The 18787-nt window shown below is 38.8% G+C and overlaps 1 protein-coding gene across 3 annotated transcripts in view; it reads left to right on the top strand.

Moving 5' to 3' along the window:
• Positions 1–18304, top strand: part of MRPL1 (mitochondrial ribosomal protein L1) — a 143220-nt gene extending 124916 nt beyond the window's left edge. For all 3 annotated transcript variants that reach the window (XM_028100753.2, XM_028100752.2, XM_028100751.2), the window contains 2 exons: positions 9649–9730; positions 18148–18304. In XM_028100753.2, the coding sequence (XP_027956554.1) occupies positions 9649–9730; positions 18148–18266 (201 nt within the window). In that variant the 3' untranslated portion in view covers positions 18267–18304. The remainder of the gene's footprint in view (positions 1–9648; positions 9731–18147) is intronic.
• Positions 18305–18787: the final 483 nt, after the last annotated feature.

Raw genomic sequence — 18787 nt, 5'->3', positions numbered from 1 at the left:
AATAGCTATATTGTAATGTCATGTAGATATCTCATAATATATTCAACCTTATTCCTTTTCTTGGGCATTTAGACTGTTTCTGGTATCTCTCATCATATATATCATTGCTGTGAACATAAGTGCATGTCTTTTATATGTACAGAAATACAGTTCTGTGTATAAATGTGTAACTCTTTTTTGAAAAGTCTGAATTTAGTGGGATCCAAACATGGAATGGTTTTCTCCGCTCTCTGATTCTAGCTGTGCCACGTGTACTTTTTCCTTTCTCTGTTCCCTTCTCTGGCATGTGAGATAGATCTCACAATTCCAGTAACTGCCAGTAATTAAAAGTGCAGTCTGATCCAGTTCAGGACCCTAATCTCCTAGGCAAAGATTTCCCTTGCCCAGTTTGGAACCAGGCTTTTATGGCCCATGTGATCTGAAGTGAGGAGGGCTTTATTAAGTTTTCACTCACACCTCCTCCCACTGTAGACATGAAGTGACTTGATTCAGTTCTAAAATACCTTGCCCCAGTCGCCTTCCCAGGCTTGACTCCTCTGGGGTAGAGGCCTGATGGAGGAAATAAGGGAGAAGAGGCACATGCCTCTGCTTACCTATATTTCTTGTCCCCACATTGATTATTGCTACTTCTCTGGCTAGCCCTTTATTGGCTTGATGTCCTTCATAGCACATGTTCAGCCAGCTAGTCTCCCCTCCTGACAGGTGCCCCCTATCTCTGCAGAGTAGCTGCTTGAAGCCTTGCCTCCTCACTTGGCCTGCTTCTACTCAGGTGGATGTTGATTATAATAGGACCTTTTTGGCTCCTTTAATTGTTGGCATCTTTCTTTAGAGTATAGGGTACTACATGCCTTTTTTTGCTTTCAGATTTAGGACTTAATCATCAGTCCTGAAGAAGCTTCCAGAAAAGTCCCATACAACATCTTCTTCCAAACACATATCTAAGCTTAGGACAGCTGTTAAAACAGTTGCTAAGCATTTTTCCTCCTGTTATTTTAAATGGCAATGCAATACTTAGCCTGACAAAACATTTTTTTTTTTTTTTTTTTGCTTCATCTGCATAGTAGGTAGATACATAGCAAAAGTCTCTCAGCACCTAACAAAGCTTTCTGTTAACAAAACAATCTTTTTTGATCTGGCAAAAGTTAATGGCTGTTTTTGCCCATTCATTTCCTCAAACATCCTTCAGTCTGTCTTCCAGCAAGCTGGCCTGGGAACCATTTCTAGCTCTTTACCTGTTTTTGTAAGGCAAGTTTCATTGGAACGCAGTTGCATTCATTCTTTCATGTATTGTCCTTTTGTGCTAAAAGGGCAGAGTTGAGTAGTTGCAACACAGACTGTTTGGCCTGCAAAGCCCAAAATACTTGCTGTCTGACCATTTATAGAGAAAGTTTGCCAGTTCCTGTTTTACCCCCTTCCTGTGGAATTCTTCCTAAAACCTAGATCAGATATACCATTTGTCTGCCGAGAAACATTAGTTTCTCACTGCTTGCAGTTCTAAATAAAATCTTTAGCTTTACATTCAAATCTTTCTGTAGTCGCCAATCACTATGTCAAGTTCAAATTCAGTATTTCTTGCTATTTTCAGTGATTCAGGCTGAAGCTTGGCAGCTTACAGGCTGAATTTGGTCCCCATACTTATTGGGTCCCTATAGTGGTTTTGTTTTGTTTTCTTGAATCAGCATTTAAAAACTAGATGATATCGGGGCGCCTGGGTGCCTCAGATGGTTGGGTGTCTGCCTTCGGCTCGGGTCATGGTCTCAGGGTCCTGGGATCGAGCCCCACGTTGGGCTCCCTGCTCGGCGGGAGGCCTGCTTCTCTCTCTCCCTCTACTCCTTCTGCCTGCATGTACTCTCTCACTCTCTCTGTCGAATAAATAAATAAAAACTTAAAAAAAAAAAACAACTAGATGATATCACAAAGAAATTCAGATTTCTAGTTCTTGACAAGTCAGGAATTCTGTTAACCCTGGCCCCACAGCTCCCAGTGTAACAGTCTATTAGTGCTGAGCAGCTTCCTGCCTCCCCCATATGGAGTGGTGCTGTCCACTTCTGCACAGCCTGCGTCACACAGGTGTTGTAGCCATATTGCACCCAAACCTAGTCCTCCTCAATCCTACACATCACATGCTCTGGCCGCTGTAGGCATTTGAGTTTGCAATGCTGGGCCTAGATATAGCGAGCCACGTTATGGTCACCTGTTCTACCTTGTTATCACATTATCTCGTGCTGCACCTTCTGCCTGGAAGATCCTCATTGTCCCCGAAAATTCTTCATCCTTTAAGACTCAGTTAATCTTTAAGACTCACATGTCCCCTTCTTAGCGTAGCCTTCTCTGTCAAAGTCAATCACTTCTTCCTCTGTGCCTTGCTGCTACGTTGTTCATATAGTTAGAGTGGCACCTGTGATGTTGTATTTTAGTTACCAGTTTGTAAGTTTCTTGAGGGCAAGGTTTGTATCTTATTCATCGTTTGTTCCTAGGTCCCAGCATGATGATGGATAGAATGGGAGCCAAAAAAGGGTTGCTGAATTATGTGGTACCACCTAAAAGCTTGGAAGGTAGTAAAGGATTCATTTGGTAGAGAGAAAAATTCATATTTTTCCCACCTAAATGTATCTTCTTTTCCATTAAGCATTTCACTTAGTTTCCTCTTTTTCTACCCTATGTTTATAACAAACTCATTTGTGTTTTCCAGGCAACTGATACTTCATTTTCCATAAGGGTTAAAACTGTCCAGGCTTAGAGTCTCTGCCTTTAGTTAGAGCTCATGCACACAGCTGCTGAGCTGCTCCTTACCAGGGGTGTGTGCCCTTGGATAAGTTACAAAGTTTTCCAAGTCTCAGTTTCTAATGGTAAAAAAAGAATTGCAGTAGTTCCTATCTCAAAGGATTCTTGGGAGAAATTAACGAGAATATTTACATAATGCTTAGAATAGAGCTTGGCACAGAGTATTTACTCAATAAATAGAGCTGCTCATTCAATCAATTATTCTTATTATTACTTTCCTTAATGTTGTATAGGAGGCACGCAGATTATCTTCCCTTTTCTTGGTTGTGACTGTTAGGAGTCATGGTGATTAAGACCATTGGCCCATCTGCAGAAACTATATGCCAGGCCATCCTTTATTTAATCTTAGAACATTGCATTTGAAGAGATTTTGGAGATCAGATGTTCTAACAAGTGCTTGCCAAAGGAGCAGTCTCCAGTTAGAGATGCTCATTCATCTATGGGCTATCAGAACATTTCAGTGACAGCAGCTGACCACTTTGGGGAGGATCATGTGATTGTTAAAAAATCATGTGAACATTGCTTGTTGTCGTTGTTTGTTTCTTTCTTAGTTTTATTCCCCTGTAAAAGGTGAAAAATTAAGTCAGATCCTTTTTCTACACTGTAGTCCTTAGTCCTCCAAAATATTTTAAGACTTAACCTTTTGTCTAGCAGTTCTCCAAGTGTGACTAGAGATTCCTTTTAACTGACACACTTTCCTCAGAAGCCTTTCTTCTCTTTTCCCCTTTCTTTTAATCAGAGAATCCATGAAGACCCTGAAAGCATAGGCTAATTTTTTTATGTGCCTGTGTGCAGTTTTCTGGAGTGAGGTTTGATAACTGAAAGGAAGTTTAAGAATCATTGCCTTAGAGGGGGTGAGCTAAAATGGTGGTGTAGTAGGAGGACCCTAGGCTTGCCTTGTCCCTCGAACACAGCTAGATAACTATCAAATCATTCTGAGTACTCAGGAAATCAGTGTGCGGACTGAGAGAACAGACCGCACAGCTAGAGGGAGAGAGGAGGCCCCTTCAAGGAAGGTAGGAAGTGCTGAGATGTGCCTTGGGGGAGACATGGATTGCAGGTACAGGGGAGGGAACGGAGCCGTGGTGGCAGAGAAAGGCAAGAGAGTGGAGCACACAGGGATAAGCACAGGGAGACCACTTCCCCAAAGCCATTGTCTGGGAAAAGGAGAGGGGCTGAATTTTGTGAGTTTTCGCAACTGGCGGGGCTCAAAGACCGGAGTTTCAGAGGCTCCCCGGCTGGGCTGTGATAGAGACCTGAGGATACTGTCCTACTTCTGGAGTGGCGGCCCGCCAACAGCTCTGGTGCAGACTATCTGAGAATTAGGCTATCTGAGAATCGCCTGAGCGGTGTGGGGAGGGACTTTGTACTTTTTGAGGCACATCCGTGAGAGGTGGCATGGCCTCTCTATGGACAAAAGAACTGGTGGGTGCCATTTCCCTCCCCTGCCCCTCAGCAGAGGTGTAGAGACACCTGCTGAGGGCGGCTAACTGGGACACCCCTGTTTAGCCTGCTTGCTCCAAATCCCATGCCCCTGCAGTCTGGTGCCACTGCTCTTCTGGACAAACCTGCATCAGTCCCAGCGCAGTGAGACCCTTTCCCAGAAGACCAGCACAGGTCCCTGTCACACCAGTCTCTGAAGTTTGGAATTTTAAAAGTCAGCAGGCCTGGTAAGATTAGAGCCCAAGATGTGCTGTGCTGCTCCAGGCAGGCCAGCAGTCCAGAGACAGGCAATGTGAAATCAGTAATCTGAAAAATGCCTGTGACACACGAGGGGAATTATTCGCTCCTCCGAAAATGCTTCCCTGAGAGTAGCAAGTACAGACTCCTCTCTCCAGGGACAGAGGAGCAGGCTGGTGCCATTTCCTTCCTCTGCCCCTTGGCATAAACCAACTTCAGTAAACAGCACAGTGCCAACACTGGCTGCATAACCTGCCTACACCAAGTGTCGTTCCCCCCCCCCCCGCCCCCGCCTCCATCTCCATGCTCCACTGGTACTGTTTTAGGGCAAGTGTGCCTAAGGACCAGGGCAGCGGGCCCTTACCCCAAAAGACCAGCACAAACCCCCACATACACCATGTCTGCTGACCAGAGTTCTGCAAAGCTTCAGTTCTAGTGGAAATAGCATCAGGCCTCTTTTAGCAAGTTGACCAGAGCATACCTCATTAAAACTCACCACACTCTGGTCAAGGTCCAAACACTCCCCACTGCAGGCAAGGAGAAATTCTGCAGAGGCCTGACCTGAGGGATAGAGCAGCCAAAACACAGCAGCAGGGTGCACGCAGCACACACCAGAGACACTTCCCGAAGTGCCAGGCCCTGGACAGTATTACTCTCAGGTTCAGGAAACATTAACAGGCTGTCCTAACACCCAGAAGACAGAAACCTAGACAAGATGCCAAGACAGAGGAATTCATCTCAAAAGAAAGAACAAGAAAAGGTCATGGCCAGGGATCTAATACATCTCCTGAGGCAAGGGAAACAAAAGCAAAAATAAACTCTTGGGCCTTTTTCAAGATAAAAAGCTTCTGTGCAGTGAAGGAAAAGACAAAACTAAAAGGCAACCTTCAGAATGGGAGAAGATATTTGCAAGTGACATATCTGATAATGGGTTAATATCCAAAATATATAAAGAACTTATAAAACGCAACACCCAAAAAACAAATACTCCAGTTAAAAAATGGGCAGAAGACACGAATAGACATTTCTCCAAAGACAACATACAGATGGCTAACAGACACATGAGAAGATGCTAAGCATCACTCATCATTAGGGATATACAAATCAAAACCACAATATCACCTCACAGCTATCAGAATGGCTAAAATTAATGGCAGGAAACAACAGATGTTGCAAGGATGTGGAGAAAGGGGAACCCTCTTACACTGTTGGTGGAAATGCAAACTGGTGCAGCTACTCTGGAAAACAGTATGGTGGTTCCTCAGAAAGTTGAAAATAAACTACTCTACCATCCAGCATTACACTACTAGGTATTTACTCAAAGGGTACAGAGATACTGATTCAAAAGGGTATATGCATCCTAATGTTTATAGGAGCATTATCAACAACAGCCAAATTATGGAAAGAGGCCAAATGTCCATTGACTGATGAATGGATAAAGAAGGTATGGTAAATATATACAGTGGAATATTACTCAGCCATAAAAAAGAATGAAATCTTGCCATTTGCAGTGATGTAGATGGAGCTAGAGAATAGTATTATGTTAAGTGAAATAAATCAGAGAAAGACAAATAACATGATTTCACTCATGTGGAATTTAAGAAACAAACAGATGAACATAGGAGTAAAAAAAGAGGCAAACCAGAAAACAGACTCTTTAAAAAAAAGATTTATTTATTTTAGAGAGAGAGAGCACAGCAGGAGGGGCAAAGAGAGAGAGAGAGAAAAATCTCAAGCAGACTCCATGCTGAACTTGGAGTCCAATGCAGGGCTCAGTCTCACAACCCCATGATCACACCTGAGCTGAAACCAAGAGTTGGATACTTAGCAAACTGCCACCCAGATGCCCCTACAGACTCTTAACTATAGAGAACAAATTGAGGATTGCTGGAGAGGGGGTGGGTGGGGGGATGGGTTAAATGGGTGATGGGGATCAAGGAGGGCACCTGTTGAGATGAGCAGTGGGTATTGTATATAAGTGATGAATCACTAAATTCTACACCTGAAACTAGTATTATACTGTATATTAACTAAATGAAATTTAAATAAAAACTTGGGGAAAAAAAAGAATACTTGTGTTAGACACTCATGACTACAATTTTCTTTGCATACATCAGCATTTCAAGGGGATGAAAAAATGGTCAGGAACCACTAACTTTTAGTTTTCTCATAATTGTAAAAACTGAAGACAAAGGTTAGGAATTGCATGGAAAGAGGAAAATCTGAGAGTTAAAGTGAAGAGAGACAGAGTTCATCTGTATTCACTGAGCCTCCACCCAAACATCTTTGGTAAGTCTTCCATCTAGTCTGTTTAGGGAATTGTTTCTTTTTTCTTTTTTTTTTTTTAATTTAAATTCAGTTAGCCAACATATAGTACATCATTAGTTTCACAAGTAGTGTTCAGTAATTCATCAGTTGCGTATAACACCCAGTGCTCATCACATCACGTGCCCTCCTTAGTGCTCATCACCCAGTTGCCTCATCCCCCCTTCCACCTCCCCTTTCACAACCCACAATTTGTTTCCGAGAGTCAGGAGTCCTTCATGATTTGTCTCCCTCTCTGATTTCTTCTCATTCAGTTTTCCCTCCTTCCCCTATGATCCTCTGCACTATTTCTTATATTCCATATCTGAGTGAAACCATATGATAATTGTCTTTCTCTGATTGACTTATTTCATTTAGCATAATACCTTCCAGTTCCGTCCACATCGACGTAAATGGTAGGTATTCATTTTAGGGAATTATTTCTGACATAATAAAAGATGTTAAGCAGAAGGTAGGATTCAGTAAGGTAGTCTTTTCTTGAAACCGTATCTGCTACAGAATGAGGAATAACTATCTTGTCCTGTAGTGGGCAGTCACTTTAGCTAAACATAAATAGTATTGTAACTAGGTCCTCAATTAGATGTACTTGTACTGTAATTAGATACTCAAATGCACACGTATGCACATGTGCAAATATGATGCTTACCGTAGTTCAGGGTCCACCAATCCCAGTTTTTTTTTTTTCCTTTGGTGTACCAAGTCTTATGCTTTGATATTGAGAATCTAACAGATAATAGATCATCTCAAAATGGTCCATCCTTACCTTTGTAAGATTACAGATTGTTATTGCATGAGAGCACCATGAAGTGCAGAAGCTTGCAAATGTTGCTTTCCTGAGTTATCTCTAGGTTATTGTCAGCCCAAATACATTTCCTATGCAAATTTTCATAAAATTCATGCATGCATACTTTTTTTGACCATAATTAACATCAGTAGCCAATTAAGTAATCACATTTTATGGTTTAGATAAACCATAAAATATATAGATTTTTCATAATTTTATATAATATCTAAAAAGTAAAATGAAGTACTATGGTTATAAATATTTTAAAATTCAACAGAGGACAGTACTAAGGATTAGAGGTGCTAAAATTTGGACAAAAATGTAAACTGTGTTCGAAGACATTTTTATATATTTTAGAACTTAATGAAATCCTTGAAGTCATCCTAATAATGAAAGTCACAGAGGAAGTATATGGTGCATGTGTTTAGCATCTTATTTTAGCTAACTGTAGGCAGTATAAGTCCACAAAAGTATTGTTTGATATATTAGTTCAGTATATTATAACAGTGTAGAGCATAACTTAATTGTAAATAGGGAAGGCATATGTTGGACATCTTGCTTTTTCTTGTATCTATTACTTTCCCAAATTTAAGGTAGCTATAGGTCTTTAACAAAGGGTGAAGGAACTTCCTAGGGCTGTGGTGGTACTTCAGTTGATAATGGAAAGAAGGACGATTTGATTAATGTGGAGAATTAAGAGAGGAATGAATGGAGACACATGTTGATAGCATTAGTTTTTGTTTTACTTTTTGTTTTGTTTTTTAACATAGCAGGTGCCTTTCCTGCCAGTGAACTACTTGATTAAAGCTGTAAGTTCTCTGGACTTAAGAAGGTGAATTAAGCATTGCTTGATTTTTTTTTTTTCCTCTCAGAACTCCCCCTTATGGATTAGCTTAAGTGAAAATTCCTCCAATACTGTCCAAACCTTCTCATTTAGGGTTTGATACTGCATCATGTCCAAGTGAGTGTCAAATGTTGTCTGGTGGTGATGAGAATATTTTTTTTTCATGGGGAATTCTCTTAATGCTTACACAGCACATTTCTCACAGGGGTCTCAGCGTCCCTGGAAAATAGAAACCTTGCTTAAACTTGAACTATTACCATGTGATTTTTTTTTTTTTGCCAGTTACGCTATTACGAGTTTTACATGAATTTTTTAAAAATTCATTCATTTGGCAAAGTGTAAAATCCTTTAAACATTGGGATGTAATATAACTGATTTTAACTGGTATATTTTAGAAGAGTAACATGCATTGAATTTGAATGATAAACATAAGGACTTTCCAAAGTTGTGAGCTAGGTTTTGAATAGGACTTGTTCACTATATATTTACTTACTATAATTTTCACTGAATAGCAGGATATTTGTTATTGCATAGAGTGTTACCATAGCATTCTGAAAATGTCTCTATATCAGATATGTGTTATGTGAATGTGTGTGGTTAAGTAGTCTTATTTTGTACTCCTGAAAGCATGAGTTTCTAAGCATTTTCTTAGTTTCCTGTAAAAGTAAATCAATAACAGGGGTGCCTGAGTGGCTCATTTGGTTAAGTGTCTAACTTCAACTCAGGTCATGATCTCTGGGCACCACGTCGGGCTCTGCTCTCAGCATGGAGTCTGCTTGTCCCTCTCACCCAACTCCCCTTGCTCGTGCTCTCTCTCTCTCAAATAAATAAAATCTTAAAAAAAGAATAATAAAAAATAAAAGTAAATCAGCAAAAAACTTCAAGAAAATATCCCTAAAACCTTGGGTGTAGGGATCAGGGGATGGTGTATTCTGCCTCAGAATGTGCTCTGGGGAAAATACTGGGAAATCAAGGAATCTCAAGTAGAGCAACTTCAAAATACTTTGCTATGACATGTTCCATAAGGTAATTAAGTCTTGACGTGTAAAGACATGTGAATGTAGCATTCTGAAAGAAGAGTTACAGAAGTTTTTGTCTTTCACAGTAACGTCTCCTAATAGTTTGCATTAGTTGAATATTTGAAAAACACTAAAATAAATACTTGTACAGTTACCAGAAGTTGTATTATCTTCTCACTTTCACATTATTGTTACATATCCTTTCATTTCAGCTGGATATGCTAAGTAACCAGATAGCTGCGAATCTGCAAGCAGTCATCAGTGAAGTTTGTAAGCACAGACCACTCAGTTTGGGTAAGTGATTTGCTGGGGTACACTTCCCTAGAGCTCTGGGATTCTTTAAAAATGTAAAATATTAAAACAATCAAGTTAATAGCAAGTACAGTATCCAATAGCAGCAATATTTTCAGGGATTAAATAAATAAAATTTATCCAAAGGATTCCTGATCCCCTTATTAACAAGTTATAGTTGTTTGGAGAGGAGACCTCTTTAACATGAATAAGGAATACATCCTGAAATCTTTGTAAATTCCATTATTTCTACCATTAAATGTAATAAACTTTGAAAGAAAGCTGTAACTGATTGCCTTAAACTTGCAATGGTGTTAAATAGAAACTAAAATCAGGGGCGCCTGGGTGGCTCAGTTGTTCAGCGTCTGCCTTCGGCTCAGGTCATGATCCCAGGGTTCTGGGATCGAGCCCCGCATTGGGCTCCCTGCTCCGCGGGAAGCCTGCTTCTCCCTCTCCCACTCCCCCTGCTTGTGTTCCCTCTCTCGCTGTCTCTCTCTGTCAAATAAATAAATAAAAAACTTAAAAAAAAACCACTAAAATCATTTATGAATTATTTTTTGGCTAGACCATTCACTTTATCACTGCAACTAGCAATTGTCTTTTTTAATCTTACTTATTTTTAAAAAAGAACAAAGTTTTTAATCATGTCATTAGAGTCGCTTCTTATAAACAGGGTGGTTCATGGAGAGCAGTGAAACTTGATTGAGATGTGGGAGCTGTTTCATAGGCTGGGAACACATAGCCAGACCCTTACTGTTGCATTATGTACCAAGCATGTTCTCTCCTCAGACGAATTTCACTCCTGGCCGGTTGCCGCCCAAAAAGGGTTCATTATACTCAGTAGACTCTTCATTTATAGACTTAACATGATAGGACTCTGTCTGGTTTAGTTTTATAACCAAGTGTGTAATTAAAACATAATCCTAAGCTATTTTTTACCTTCTTTGGCAGTTAGCACAATGGTGAATAAATAGCTCACTTGTTAATTCTGGTGCCATAGATATGGTCATGGTACTTAGTAATTGTATGTGTATGCATTCTTATATTCCATGGAGCACTTCGATTTCAGTATAGGATCTTCTGAGACTATGGCAGGAATGAAATGATGGACAGCAAATCTCTAAAAGCAGTGTGTCCTCTTTTTGCCATTTTTTAAATTGCAGTGTAGTTAACATACAATATTCTTTTAGTTTCAAGTGTACAATGTAATAATTCAACATTTGTATACATTGCAAATTGATCACCACCATAAGTCTAATTACCATCTGTCACCATACAAAGTTAATACAATAACACTGACTTTATTCCCTGTGCTGTACATTATATCCCCTTGGCTTATTTATTTCATAACTGAATGTTTGTACCTCTTGATTCCCTTCACCCATTTTGTCCCCTCCCCCAACTTCCTTCCCCCTAGCACCCACCACCCTGTTCTCTGTGTCTATGAGACTGGGTTTGGTTTGGTTTTGTTAGTTTGTTTTGTATTTTAGATTTCACTTAAAATGAAATCACTGATATTTGTCTTTCTCTCTCTTACTCATTTCACTTAGTATAGTATCCTCAAAGTCCATTACTGTCACAAATACTAAGATTTCATTTTTTAAGATGCCTGAGTAGTATTCCATTGTGTGTGTGTGTGTGTGTGTGTGCATGTGTGCGTGTGCATGTGTGCGTGTGTATACACCACATCTTCTTTATTCATTCATGTATGGATGGACACTTAGGTTGTTTCCATATCTTGACTATTGTAAATATGCTGCAAGGAACACAGGGGTGCATGTATCTTTTCAAACTAGCATGTTCATTTTCTTCCGATATATACCCAAAAGTGGAATTGTTGGGTCATATTGTCATTCTCTTGGTGATTTTTTGAGGAATCCTCATTCTCTTTTCCAGTGTCTGCCCTAATTTACATTCCCACTAACAGTGCATGAGGGTTCTTTTTTTCTCCACATCCTTGCCAACCATTATTTTTAATAATAGCCACTCTGACAAGTGTGAGGTGATAACTCATTGTGGTTTTGATTTGCATTTCCCTGTGATTAATGATGTTGAGCTTCTTTTCATGTGCCTGTTATCCACTTGTACGTCTTTGAGAAAATGTCTATTTAGATTCTGTGCCCAATTTTAAATTGGATTTTTTTTTTTGGTTATTGAGTTGTGTGAGTTCTTTACAAATTTTAGATATTAATCCCTTATTGGATATATGATTTGCAAATACCTTCTTCTATTCACCAGGTTGCCTTTTGATTTTATTGTTGGTTTACTGTTCAGAGCTTTTTAGTTTGATGTAGGCCCATTCGTTTATTTGGTTATTGTTGCCCTTTGTAGTCATCAAAAAAAAAAAAAAAAAACCCTGCTAAGACCAATGTTGAGGAGCTTACCAAATGTGTTTTCTGCTTCCTAGAAGAAATGGTTTCAGGTCTTACTTTCAAGTCTTTAATCTATTTGAGTTAATTTTTGTATGTGGTGTGGGGTATTGGTTCAGTTTCCCTCTTTTGCATGTAACTGTTCAGTTTTCCCAACACCATTTATTAAAGAGACTGTCCTTCCTCCATTGTATATCCTTGCCTCCTTTGTTGTGGATTAATTGACTATATATGTATGGTTTTATTTCTCGGCTCTCTCTTCTCTTCCATCAATCCATATGTCTTTTTACGTCAATACCATACTGTTTTAATTACTGTAGCTTTGTAGTATAGTTTAAAATCAGGAAGCTTGATATCTCTTTCTTTGTTCTTTCTCAAGATTGCTTTGGCTATTCAGGGTCTTTTGTGGTTCCATACAAATTTTGGAATTATTTGTTCTATTTCTGTGAGCAATACTATTGGAATTTTGATAGGGATTGCTTTGAATTTATAGATCACTTTGGGTAATGTGTACATCCTAATATTAATTCTTCTAATCCATGAGCATGGAATATCTATTTCTTTGTATTATCTTCAGTTTCTTTCATCACTGTCTTACAGTGTCCAATATACTAATCTTTCACCTTCTTTATTAGATTTATTCCTAGGTATTTTATTCTTTTCAATGCAATTGTAAATGGGATTGTTTTCTTAATTTCTCTTTCTGGTAATTTGTTGTTAGTGTATAGGAACAATTGATTTTTGTATATTGATTTTGTATCCTGCCACTTTACTGAATTTTTTTTATTGGTTCTAACAGTTTTTTGGGGTAGTCTTTATCTTTTATATATAGTATCATGTCTTCTGCAAACAGGGACAATTTTACATCTTCCTTTCCTATTAGGGTGCTTTTTTTTTCTTTCTCGTCTAAGTTCTGTGACTAGGTATTCCAATGCTGTGTTGAGTAATAGTGGGGAGAGTGGGCATCCTTGTCTTGTTCCTGATCTTAGAGGAAAAGCTTCCAGCTTTTCATCATTTAGTATGATATTAATTGTGGGTTTGTATATGACCTTTATTATGTTAAGGTGTGTATATTCTCTCTTTAACTGCTTTGTTGTAAATGGATGTGACTTTTGTCAGATGCTTTTTCTGCATCTATTGAGGTGATCATATGATTTTTATTTTTCATTTTGTTAATCTGTATCACACTGATTGATGTACCCATGTTGAACCATCCTTTCATCCCTGGAATAAATCCCACTTAGTCATGGTGTATGATTCTTTTAATGTATATTTGAATTTGGTTTGCTAATATTTTGTTGAGGATTTTTGCATATGTGTTCATCAGGGTTATTGACGTGTAATTTTCTTCTTTTTTTGTGGTGGTGTTGTCTAATTTTGGTATCAAGGTAATGATACTGTCCTCATAAAATGAGTTTGGAAGAATTCTGTCCTCTTCAGTTTTTTGGGAGAGTTTAAGAAGGCTAGGTACTAAATCTTCCTTGAATGTTAGAATTCACCAGTCAAGCCATCTGGTCTTGGATTTTTGTTTGTTGGGAAGTTTTTGATTATTGATTCATTCAGTCTGTTTGCTGTTATCAGTCTGTTCAGATTTTTTGTTCTTCCTGATTCAGTCTTGGAAGTTTGTTTGTTTCTAGGTATTTGATGATTTTTGCTAGCTTGTCCAGTTTGTTGGCATATAATTGTTCATAGTAGTCTCTTGCGATTCTTTGTATTTCTGTGGTATCAGTTATAATTCTCTTTCATTTCTGATTTTATTTATTTGAGCCACCCTTTTTTTTCTTAGTCTAATTAATGGTAAGTCAATTTTGTTTATCTTTTCAATGAACCAGCTCTTATTTTCATCCATCTTTTCTCTTGCCCTTTTAGGTCTATTTCATTTCTTTCCTTTTTTTCCATTTATTTCCACTCAGATCTTTATTATTTCTTTCCTTCTGCTAACTTTGTTTCATTTGTTCTTCGTTTTGTAGTTCCTTTAGGTTTTAAAGTTAAATTGTTTGAGATTTTTCTTGTGTTTTTGAGGTAGACCTGTGTTGCTATGAAATTCTCTCTTACAACTGCTTCTGATGCATCTCATAGATTTTTGTATGTTGTATTTCTGTTTTCTTATGTCTCTAGGTATTTTTAAGTTTTTCCTTTTATTTCTTTGATGACCCATTGTTGTAGCATGTTACTGTGGTTTTTCCAGTCTTCTTCTTGTAATTGATTTCTAGTTTCATACCATTGTGGTCAGAAAAGATTCTTGATATGATTTCAGTCTTAAATTTACTGAGAGTTGGTTTTTTTATTTTTATTTTTTATTATGTTATGTTAGTCACCGTACATTACATCATTAGTTTTTGATGTAGTGTTCCATGATTCATTGTTTGTGTAAAACACCCAGTGCTCCATGCAATACGTGCCCTCCTTCATACCCTTCACCGGGCTAACGTATCCCCCCACCCCCCCTCCCCTCTAGAACCCTCAGTTTGTTTCTCAGAGTCCATAGTCTCTGGTATCTCCCAGGACCCCGGGATCATGACCTGAGCCGAAGGCAGATGCTTAACGGACTGAGCCACCCAGTCACCCCTCAGTCCCTACTTCTGAACTGAGTCTCTTGTAGGCAGGGTAAAGATGAGTATAGATGAGTCTTGTTTTTGTTTGTTTGTTTTAAAGATTTTACTTATTTGTCAGAGAGAGAGAGAGAGAGAGAGAGAGCGTGCAAGCAGGGGGAGCGGCGGGCAGAGAGAAGCAGGCTCCCCGCTGAGCAAGGAGTCTAATGCGGAACTCGATTCCAGAACCCTGAGATCATGACCTGAGCTGAAGGCAAATGCTTAACCAGCTGAGCCACCCAGGCGTCCCTTGTTTTTGTTTTTAAATCCATTCAGCCACTCTGTCTTTTGATTGAGGATTTAGTCCATTTACATTTAAAGTAATTATTGATAGGTGTGTAGTTATTGCCATTTTGTTAATTGTTTTCTGAGTGTTCTTGCTGTTCCTCTTCGTTTCTTCTCTTTCTCTCTTCTGGTTTGATAATTTCCTTTAGCGTTATGTTTAGGTTCCTTTCTCATTTTCTTTTTATATTTGTGATAAGTTTTTCTCTTTGTGGTTACCATGAGGTTCACATATACCATTCTATGTATATAGCAGTCTGTTTTCAATTGGTAGCAACTTAATTGAAATTTATTCCAGAACTCTACATTTTAATTGCACCCTCTGTATTTTGTGGTTTTTATGTCACATTTTACACTTTTTTCATTTTATGTATCCCTTAACTAATTATTATAGTTTTAGTTTTGCCACTTTTGTCTTTTGACTTTCATGCTAGCTTTATAAGTGAATAAATGTACTACCTTTACAACATATTTTCCAGTGAGATTTTTACCTCAGTATGTTTTCCTGTCATTATTAGTACTATTTCCTTTCAGCTTAAAGAAGTTCCTTTGACATTTCTTGTAAGGTTGGTTTAGTGATCATGAACCCCCTTAGGTTTTACTTATCTGGAAAACTCTATCTCTCCTTCTATTTTGAATGATAACTTTCTTTGTAGAGTATTCTTGGTTGTAAGTTTTTTTCCTTTAAACACCTTGAATATGTCCCGTCAGTCACTTTTGGCCTTCATAGTTTCTTCTGAAAAATTTGCTATTAGCTTTATGGGGTTTCCTTTGTATGTGTTAAGTTGTTTTTTTCCTACTGCTTTTAGGATTCTCTCTCTCTCTCTCTCTCTTTTTTTTTAAAGATTTTATTTATTTATTTTACAGAAAGAGACACAGTGATAGAGGGAACACAAACAGGGGGAGTGGGAGAGGGAGAAGCAGGCTTCCCACTGAGCAGGGACCCCAATGCGGGGCTTGATCCCAGGACCCTGGGATCATGACCTGAGCCAAAGGCAGATGCTTAACGACTGAGCCACCCAGACGCCCTAAGATTTTCTCTTTAACTTTTGACATTTTAACTATAACATGTCTTGGTGTAAATCTCTTTGGTTTCATCTTATTTGGAACTTTCTGACCTTCTTGGATCTGGATGTCGATTTCCTTCCTCAAGTTAGGGTTTTCAGTTATTATTTCTTTGTATAAGTTTTCTGTCCCTTTCTTTTCCTTCCAGGACCCCTATAATGAGAATGTTATTCTGCTTGTTGTTGTCCTATGTGTTCCTTAAACTATTTTCACTATTTAAAATTCATTTTTCTTTTTGTTTCCCTGTCTGGGTGAGTCCATTGCTGTGTCTTCGAGGTTATTGATCTGTTCTTCATCCAGTCTGCTGTTGCCCCCTCCCGTGTAGTTGTCAGTTCAGTAATTTTATTCTTCAGCTCTATTCTTCAGTGATTTTTGTTTGGTACTTTCTTCTTCTTTTTTTTTTTTTTTGTTTGGTACGTTCATATATTTTTCTCTCTTTTTGTTGAAGTTCTCCTTGTGTTCGTTCATTCTTCTCCTGAGTAAGCATCTTTATGACAGTTAGTACTTTGATCTACTTATCAGGTAGATTATGTATCTCCATTTCATTAAGGTCTTTTTCTCAGGTTTTGCTGTGTTCTTTCATTTGGAACATATTCCTCTATCTCCTAATTTGGCCTGATTCTGTGTGTTTCTATGTATTGAAATAGCTCCCTCTCCCAGTCTTGAGAGAGTGGCCCTGTGTACAAGATTTTCTGTGGGGTTTAGAAGTAGGAGGGAGCCGCACGCTCAAGGGGAATCCCCTGTGTGGGCTTCACACACCTGCCAGCTGTGTGGGGGGTTTGGTGGGATGGGTGTGGGGTGCTTGTCTGTCTGTGGCACAGTAGGAATGAGGTAGCAGGGGTGGGGTCTCACCTGGCTGGCTGTGCAACAGGTTGCGTTTTTGGGTGGGGCTGCTCACCTGGCTGGTTGTGGTTTGGCTGCAGCACAGCAAGGTAGTCGTGCATGGGGCTCTTGCCCACCAGCTGTGCTTTGGCTGTGGCATGGGGGTGCAGAGCATGCCCAGTGGCATTAGCAGGTTAGAGTGGGATTGCCAACATGGCTGTTGCCAGCACTGGCATTAGCAAGGTTGAATGAAATTGCAAAAATGGCATCCACCTGCACTTTCATCCCCAGAGAGAGTCTCAGCAGGTTCCTACTTTCCAGCAGTTTCTTTAAGATTAATAAGGGGGTTTCCTTCACATACGGTCTAGAGGCTTTTCAAACTGCTTCTTTTGCACCAGGTTGTGGAGTGAGTGAGTTTGTGTGTGAGCCCTTTAAGAAATTCTCTGTTCTTTCCAGTTCTGTGGTTCTCCTGGATGCACTCTGTTGATTTTCAAAGCCATATATTTTGGGAGCTCATCTCTCTGGTACAGGACACAGTGGTTGGGGTGCCTGGTGTGGGAGACAAAACCCTTGGTCCTTAGGGAAAAGTTCTGTATTTTTGAAATCCTTCCTGATTGTCAGTCACTTTGCCTGGGATGGGGTTTTTGCAGAGAGTGTTGTGTCTGACTTTCCTGCCTGTCTCAGTGCAGCCCTTTTATCCTTTCTTATGGATGTGTTGCTTATCTAGTCTTCAGGACTTTTTTGAGGATTTTATTCCATATGTAGTTGTAGATTTGCTGTGTCTGTGGGAGGTGAGTTAAGGATCTTCTTATGCTGCCGTCTTGAACTATCCATCTTTTTTTTTTGCTATTTTAAATGATGTCCCTCAATTGTTCTTATGATTTTTAATTTTTAGGGACTTTGACTGAATGGTAACACAGAAATAGCATCAGTGCTGTTTCAAATAAATATTTAGAATATTGCCATCAAATGTAAATACCATCACCTGCTCCCTTCACTTTCAGCTTTGCAGTAAAATAAATTCTATGTAGTCATCTTCTGGAAGAAGGAAATGAATTATTACAGAATATGTAGTTTCAAGGATAAATCTCTAATATGGTAGAGTACAGTTAGTTTGTCTTCTACTCTAGACATGAGAGGATATTCCTTATAATTCAAAATATTAGTTCAGTAATATCAGTACTTTTCAAGGGGAAAATATAACATGAGTTTTATAAGGTTTGTCATCTGTTTCTATTTGCTCATACGTTTATGGAATAAAATAAAAGTTGATTCTTGTCTTTGTTTCCAGGACCTTTTGTGGTACGAGCTTTCCTTCGTACTTCAACAAGTGAAGGTTTGTTACTAAAGATCAAGCCATTGTTGCCTAAAGAAGTAGAAACCGAAGAGGGTAACAAAGAAGATGCCTAACAATGTTATATTTTGAAATTATTTTCAGTGGATTAAGAAGCAACAAAGAAAATTATAAAACTGTATATAATTTCTACATTTGGTGTCTTGTTATTTCTCAATCATCATACTTGACAGTGAATTTTAACACTTGGAAAATCTTACAACAACACTTTTTTTTTTTTAAAGATTTATTTATTTGAGAGAGAGAGAGCACGAGCAGGGTGAGGGTCAGAGGGAGAAGCAGGTTCCCTGCTGAGCAAGGAGCCTGATGCGGGACTCCATGCTGGGACTCCAGGATCATGACCTGAGCCAAAGGCAGACACTTAACTAATTGAGCCACCAGGCACTCCACAACAACACTTTCGAAAATAATAAAGTTTTCTGTGTCTGAACCTATATTTTAAATCCTATTAAATTGTCTTCCTTAAAATTCAGATTCTGCATGCTGGTAATTATAGCAGCAATTTCTAGCTTAGTAACTTTCCCTTGAGAGCGATATCATCTGAGGGAAAAGTAATATTCTCAATTTTCATAAGACA

Source organism: Eumetopias jubatus, unplaced genomic scaffold, assembly GCF_037043125.1.
Source record: "Eumetopias jubatus isolate StellerSeaLion01/CBP00866 unplaced genomic scaffold, mEumJub1_p1.0 scaffold_2, whole genome shotgun sequence".
Lineage (NCBI taxonomy): Eukaryota > Metazoa > Chordata > Mammalia > Carnivora > Otariidae > Eumetopias > Eumetopias jubatus.
The sequence above is the reverse complement of the archived record's forward strand: the minus strand, read 5'-3'. Positions and strand labels throughout refer to the sequence as shown.